The sequence below is a fragment of the Musca vetustissima genome, unplaced genomic scaffold (assembly GCF_032173495.1).
Source record: "Musca vetustissima isolate MV318-11 ecotype Yass unplaced genomic scaffold, APGP_CSIRO_Mvet_v1 utg211033, whole genome shotgun sequence".
Taxonomy (NCBI): Eukaryota; Metazoa; Arthropoda; class Insecta; order Diptera; family Muscidae; genus Musca; species Musca vetustissima.
This window is the reverse complement of record NW_026875364.1, coordinates 603-9,035: the sequence shown is the minus strand read 5'-3', so window position 1 is coordinate 9,035 and position 8,433 is coordinate 603. Positions and strand designations below refer to the sequence as shown.

Sequence of the window (8,433 nt, the reverse complement as noted above, 5' to 3'; positions counted from 1 at the left end):
ATCGACATAGAATGTGATGCTAAGCATATTCTCAAAAGGAACCATGTGTCTATCTCGTTTCCTTTTGCCTGTTACAAACATATGCACAAAAACATAATACCCTGTACCAAAGTGTGATGAAGGGTATAAAAATAGTGCAATAAAGTACAAGCTTATAACTTGGACCATTTTGTTAATGTTTGGTAGTAATATTCGCTACCTCATGAGAAATCAAAGTTCCCATGCGGTACCCAAAAATTCCAAAACTTTTCAGCCAAAAATCCCGAAAATAGTTTACGTTGCAAGGGGTGTATGCCTAAACATGAATCGATATTCCAACTCAGGCACCAATACTAGTAAACTCCATGAATACTCCGATTCCACATACCCAATAACGACATAGAAATTTATGAATTCTGTTATCAACAACAGAACATTACTCAGTACTCCTACCATCTAAATGTTACGGAACGACTATTTCTATTTTTACTCTTCAGGGGAGACTAAACTCAACTTGCTAAATGTCAGCAAAAAGGTCAGGTGAACATAAATTTAAATTATATTTGTATTTATTGATCTGCAAATTTAGTCTTCCCAGAAATGCTAATTTTCTATATTATTTTAATTAATCTATTATAAATTAAACACACAATCAAATTTGTAGTTACTTGAATACAGACATAAATATGTATATAAACTACAATTAGTCATCATTAAATTGCTGTAAATAGCTATTCAAGTACATACAAAAATTAATAAAATGAAATATTTTTTATATAAAATCCAATATAATTATATATTATTTGTATTCCTTTATTTATCTTGTGTATCTTCAGAAAAAAACACTTCAAAACTAACCACTTTTCATTGTCATTCTTCTGTTTGATATTATTTATTTCTTTATTGCCACAACTTGCCACTGCTGTTGTTGCTGCTGATATTGCATTTCATCTGCTGGCGGTTTTCGTCATTGCTGTCGTCGTTGTTGCCGTTTTTGCTTTGCTCATTGCAGTGCCACTGCCGATGGCGTTCTTACAGACAATCCACATCTTGTGCTGTTATTTTATATGGCTCAACTATTCTTACGCGAATTAGTGAAGAGCTATCGTCTGATACAAGTGGTGCCAATGGATATGTCAGGATATTATGGTAAGTTCGCATCTGCAATTTATGCATTATTCTTAATTTTTTGGTTCATTGCTCAGAGAAAAGCGCTGCTGCTGTTGCGTACACATCGACCCTAACGCATTTCTCGTTTACACCCTGTTGTGTCCATTTAATTAACACACAAGTTGTTAACAAGAATAAAAGAAGAATAAATAGTAAAAAAATATTTCCACATTTTGTGGAGATTGAGAGAAATATTATTGCAAGGGACAAATAACAAATATTGGTTTTAGGTGTAGACAAAAATCTATTTAAAGAGATGTGGAATGTAGATTTGGAAAGAACAATCAGGAAGGGAAGGGCCAGAAACGGATGGTTCCGACTATCTGATACTATACACCACTTTGGGTATATACATAAGGTGATCTAAAATAGTATAAATTATATATACGAGGGCGGTTCGAAAACGTCTTAGCCTATCAATGAAAGTGAGCAGTTAGTTTTTCAAAAATATTTTTATTTTTCAATATAATCTCCTGAAACTTCAATACACTTAGCCCAACGCTTTTCTATCCCTTGATTAAAATATTTTCCTCATGGTATTCCAAATAGTTGTTTACAACTGTAATTGCATCTTCATTTGAGGTAAAACACTTGCCAGCAAGGATTTTTTTTAAGATTTGGAAACAATTAAAAGTAACTGGGAGCTAAATCAGGAGAATACGGTGGGTGGTCAAGCAACTCGTACTTTAATTCGTTGATTTTAGCCATTGTTAAACACTCTTGTGCGCTGTTGCGTTGTCTCGATGAAAAATTATTTTTTTTTTTTGTGTTGTAAGCCAGGACGTTTTTTCAAATTTGTACATTTAATTGATCCAAAAGGTTGCAATTTTTTTCTATTGTAAAAAAATTGCGGATGTGTCTTTTTTAACACCTGTTTTTATATGAAGGAGTTGCCAGATCGAAAAAAAATTGACATGTGTTCATAACAGAGATAGAAGTTTCCAAAAACTTAACTTTTTTGTTTATACCGTGCTTTTTGTGCTAGGCTAAGAAGTTTCCGAACTGCCCTCGTATATCGGTCCAGATTTAGATAAAGCTCTCATATATATATTCGTCCGATTTTAAGTAAATGGTCCTCTAAAGACCCAAAGCCAAGCCGATTGACACGACATGTTGCAAATCGTACTGAAGTTAAAATAATTTAATCTCTAGCGAATTTCGTTGAAATCGGTTCTGATTTAAATTAACATGAAATTTTGCACAACGTATCAAATTGAGAATAGAATGATGTTATTGTGCTTTGTTGAAATTGCTGCAGATGCGGATTTTAAGGATAATTTTTAAAGGATCAGTAAAATGAAATTGCATCCATAAACATGACATTCTGCTACCTATACTAAATTGTTCATTTGGACAGATATAAGTTGCTTCTTACAATGGGATAACATTATGTAAATCAATTTAAAGCAAATATCGTACACCATTTGATTATTTGAATAAATATCTGATAAACGTGAGGCGTTTGGTGTACCATTTACTTAAAATCGGACGAAAAAATATATAAAAACTATATCGAAATCTAAACCGATTTCATCGAATTTGTCAACAATAAATTCCACATGCTAGGTTATATTATCTTCCGTGCGTTGTGCAAAATTGTGTGCAAATCGGACCCACCTGGGGAATATGGTGCAGAATTTATATCTAATATGGAAGCTATATCTAAATCTTGACCTATTTTCAGGAAACTAGACCTAATTTAGTACACTATGCCAAATTTCGTGCAAATCGAAAGTCATATAGGGACTTTGGTGTACCATTTACATTAAATCGAAGGAAACTAAATATGGGAGCTATATCAAAATTGGTACAGATTACCACGAAACTTAGCACACATCATTCTAGCCTTTATTCAGTACGCTATGCCAAACTGGTACACCATTTACTTTAAATCGGACGAACATATATACGGAAGCTATATCTAAAACTGGACCGATTTTCAGGAAACTTAACGCACATTTTTCTTGACCTGATTCAGTACGCTGTGCCAAATTTCGTGCAAATCAATAGGTATATAGGACATTTACTGCACAATTTACATTAAATCGGACAAAAATATATATGGGAGCTATATCTAAATCTGAAATATATATATATATATATATATATATATATATGGGAGCTATATCTAAATTTGGACCGATGTTCATGAAACTTAACACACGTCATTCTTGACTTTATACAGTACGCTATGCCAAATTTCGTGCAAATCGAAATATATATAGGGACTTTAGTACACCATTTACATAAAATCTGACGAACATATATATGGAAGCTATATCTAAAACTGGACCGATTTTCAGGAAACTTAGCACACATCATTCTTGACCTAATTCAGTACGATGTGCCAAATTTCGTGCAAATCGAAAGATATATAGGAACTTTGGTACACCATTTTCCATAAATCGGAAGAACATATATATGGGAGCTATATCTAAATTTGGACCGATTTTCTCGAAACTTGGCACACATCACTCTGCGCCTAACTCAGTACTTTATGCCAAATTTCATGCAAATCGAAAGATATATAGGGACTTTGGTACACCATTTACATTAAATCGGACGAACATATATATGGGAGCTATATCTAAATCTGGACCGATTTTCAGGAAACTTAAAATACATAATTTTAGACCTACATCAGTAAGCTGTGCCAAATTTGCAAATCGAAGGATATATAGGGGCCGTTTACATTAAATCGGACGGAACTGTATATGGGAGCTATATCTAAATCTGAACCGATTTTTCCCAATTTCAATGGGTTTCGTCCTTGAGCCGAACAAATGAGCTGTGCAAAATTTCATCCAATTCGGATCATAAATGCGACCTGTACTTTGTTTACAATTTAACATGGACAGACAGACAGGCGGACGGATTCTATGCATATTCTCAAAAGGAACCATGGGTCTATCTCGCTTATTTTAGCCTTTTACAAACATATGCACAAATACATAATACCCTGTACCACAGTGTGGTGAAGGGTATAAAAAACGACTGGGAAGATGCTACGACAATAGAAATCTATGTATGTATTGTGCACAGTCGTTTCTAAAACATATTTATGTTAGAGGGTACTATATGTAAAAGGATAATGGTGGTATTCACATGATATGATAGAGTGTTTATTTGATATATGGTTGCTTTATACTTTTTTGGTTTAGTAAAACATTCACATGGTTCCACAGCTATATTGATGTGTATGCATGTATATTGATGCGACAGCTACCACAACGGATATTACAAAAGTTTAGCAAATATTTTCATTTATCATTTTTGGTTTTTTCTCTTTCTCTCTCGGTGTCCTCAACATATTTTTCATTGTTATTAAAATTTTATATAAAAAGTGAAAATATTATTAATTTTATGGAACGAAGAAATTATGTTCAAAAGTATTTAGTTTGTTATATAGCGATAATTTCAAATTTCTTTCAAAATGTTGTTAAGGACACATCGAAGAGTTATATCATACCACTAGCTTAAAGTGGCATGTACTATCTATCGATTCAGATTAAAATGGGTCTAAAATGAAGAGTACTCAGTTCTGCTGAGATCTGCTCATAATTATATATAACTTCCTTTGAAACGACAGCGTTGAGCCCAACTTAACACCAAACTCCTAATGTTTGTATTGAATGACGTTATGGGTTTTTTTGAAATTGGTGCAGATGCAGCCATAGATTCCATATGTATTTCGAACCGGTGTCTGATTGAGATTAAATTTTTAACAGTGCGGCATGCCGAATAGCGTGTATCAATTTTGCTATAAATGATTTTCCTTAAATTTGTCCCATGGTACGCAGACGACTTTAAATCTGCCTGAATGGAATTAAATTAATCATAGGTTGCAGAAAAACATGAGATGTTCCTTCGTTGAGCCCAACTTAGCCTATGTTGAGTTTTATTGAAATCGTTTCAGTTCTATTTGATAAATGGTGCACCAAACAATGTTTGTCCGATTGCAAAGACGTCTATTAAGTTATGTTCAAACCAGTTCAGAATTGGATATAGCTTTCATGTACTGTTTCGCACTATTCTCCACCGCATACCGGATTAAAAGTATTAATTTTGCTGTAAATAGCCCCAGATTACACAGAATTCGCACAGAATATTGCACACATACAAGTGTTGCCAAAACTTTGGTTTAAAAGAAATATTTAGCCATGTTTGTTTAAAAGAAATATTTAGCCTGGTGCGTCTGTAGAAATGCTAAAGTGCTTGGGATATACCCTTCGTCCAATGTTCAATATTTTGAAGCTATTTTGGATTCTCCCTGAGTAGACAAATCCTTCTACTAAAAATGATCAATATTGATCCGGGGAAGTCCCATTAAAACGTTTTACGATCAAATTGTCTCTAATTTGATATTTTGGATTATCGTTGGGTAAAAAATCTCCCTACCAAAAATAATCAATAGGGGTCCATGTGTCGCTGTAGCCCTCATAGAGCCCATTATTCTGTATTTTGGTGGCTTTAGACAAAATTTTTGGGGAAGCCGAACACATTTTCAACAGAATTGACTATCATTAGACCACTTTATAATATTATTATAAAGTGGTGTAAAATAATTTTACAAAAATTTTATTACGGGTCTAATTTCATTCATGCAGATTGAGAGTCGTTTGCGTACATTGGGATAAATTTATTTAAATCGCACAATTTATATAAAATCGGACGAAAATATATGTGGGATCTATGGGATCTGACCGGTTTTTCATGAAAATTATCACACATCATTCTAGACTCAATGCAGAAAGCTATGCCAAATTTCATGAAAATCGAACTAAATCTACGAGCAGTATAAATATTCAGGTCTGCAGTGCATAGGAAACACTATTCGCTTTATCTAATGTATATGATTTTTAAAAGAGTTGACCATCTGAGGAGATGTACCTGAAGAATTTTCCCTATAATTTCCATCTTCGAATTTAGTCTAGGTTGAATAATATGATGTGCAATCTATGGATCAAGTCGGATACTCTATAGTCTTTTAATTGGTCTTTAAATTGGTGACATTTGGTTGGAAAGGTTCCATAAAAATTGGTGCGGTGTGCTCTATATTCAGATATTTCACCTTGTTACCCTTAAGACTGAAATCATAATCATGCCGCAAGAGTGATCATAACCGTCAATGACGGCCGTTAGCGTACCATGATAACCGATGCCTGAAAATGATTTTTTTATACCCTTCACCACACTGTGGTACAGGGTATTATGTCTTTGTGCATATGTTTGTAACAGGCAAAAATAATCGAGATAGACCTTTCCTTTTGAGAATACGCATAGAATCACATATGAGTCGATTTATGCATGTCCGTCCGTATGTCCATGCTAAATTGTAAACAAAGTACAGGTCGCATTTATGATCCGAATTGGATGAAATTTGCTACAGCTCATTTATTTGGCCCAAGGACGAACTCTATTGAAATTGGGAAAAATCGGTTCAGATTTAGATATAGCTCCCGTCCGATTTAAGGTAAATGGTGTACCAAAGTCTCTGTACATCTTTCGATTTGCACGAAATTCGTCATATCATACTGAATTAAGTCTAGAATGATGTGTGTAAAATTTCTTGAATATCGGTTCTGATTTAGATATAGCTCCCATATATATTTTCGTCCGATTTAATGTAAATGGTGCACCAAAGTCCCTATATATCTTTCGATTTGCACGAAATTTGGCATAGTGTACTGAATTAAGTCTACAACGATGTGTGATAAGTTTTGTGAAAATAGGTTTAGATTTCGATATAGCTCCCATATATATTTGCATCCGATTTAAGGTAATTGGTGCACCAAGGACCCTATATATCTTTCGATTTGCACGAAATTTGGCATAGCGTACTGAATTGCGTCTATAATAATGTGAGCTAAGTTTCATGAAAATCGGTTCAGATTTAGATAAACCTCTCTTTTCATATGCACGGATTTTGGCATAGCGTACTGAATTAAGTCTAGAATGATGTTGCTAAACTTCGTGAAAAGATCCATAGCTATGCCGATTGACACAACGTACTGTAGAGTGTAGAATATACCCAAAGTGGGGAATGGTTGCATATAGTCGGTCCCGTCCGACTTTACTACTTTCCTACCTTTTTTTCAAATGTCAGAAAATGTTTATTGATCTTTAGAATTTTTTCAAATCACCTGATTTTCTTCAGCCAACCTCAAGCTCTAGAAATAGAGCGAATTAAAATTTTCATAGTTGCAAATATGGTGTATAAAAAAGTCATTAGGATACGACACCATTGAAAGGTCCCTTTCCCTTAATATCATTTGAATTGATGTAAGACATTATCCGCTTTTAGTGGGTATGTCATTTCCATGCTTTATTACTTAATTGCACTAGTAGCTCTACATATGTATATACATTTGTAGATATACATATATTAATGACATTGTAATGGAACTATATCATATCTACATTTCTTTCGTTGTTTTCAGAAAATCGTGCTGGTCCCTCGAATCTTGGCAATGTCATTAGCCAAATATTACTCTGCAAACAAATAACACCGGATTTCAATCAAGAAGAGCTGTGTAGTATTACAAAGGATTCACAGGATATCGCACTGTTACTATCGGAAATGCAAGAGTTCATGCCAAAACATGAAACATATCTGGGTATGTATAAATGCTTTTTCAATTTGGGAAATTAGATTAAGACATTCATTCTGAAATTTTGTTAAAACGGAGTGAATTCTTTTCAACAAGCTTGAATATTTTATAAAAAAAGGGTAGACAAAATAGCAGGATTACAATTTATAATATTTTTTAAGAGTTAGATTTGGGGTTTCTCTACGATTTAAAAATATACAAATAAGAGTTCTTTTAAAGGAACATTTAAAAAAAGTGTATTAAATTGAATTTTTGGAAAATTTAATGATATGTTTTTTACGAAACAGCAAGGAAAGGCCCATAGTCGGACGTAGTTTATTATATGATGCCCTATCGCAGTTTGGCTGACCATATGATACTCTTAGCAGTTTGGGTATATACAGGAGATGCTTCTATACAGGAGATGTGCTTGTAACAGGCAAAAGGAAACGATTAGACACATGGTTCCTTTTGAGAATATGCATAGAATCACTTTCTAAGTCGATTAATGCATGTCCGTCCGTCCGTCTGTCCATCCATGTTAAATCGTAAACAAAGTACAGGTCGCATTTATGATTCGAATGGGATGAAATTTGGCACAGGTCGCTTATTTTGCCCAATAACGAGCCCTATTGACATTCGGAAAAATCGGTTCAGATTTAGAAAAAGCTCCCATATATATTTTCGTCCGATT

The 8,433-nt window shown here is 33.8% G+C and overlaps 1 protein-coding gene across 1 annotated transcript; it reads left to right on the top strand.

The window, feature by feature from the left end:
- Nucleotides 1–997: 997 nt before the first annotated feature.
- On the top strand, nucleotides 998–7,766 carry LOC133337820 (uncharacterized; the record flags this gene model as incomplete). The annotated part of the gene is made up of 2 exons (XM_061546023.1): nucleotides 998–1,128; nucleotides 7,590–7,766. Coding segments are annotated over exons 1-2 (259 nt in total), but the record flags the coding sequence as incomplete, so codon positions are not given.
- Nucleotides 7,767–8,433: the final 667 nt, after the last annotated feature.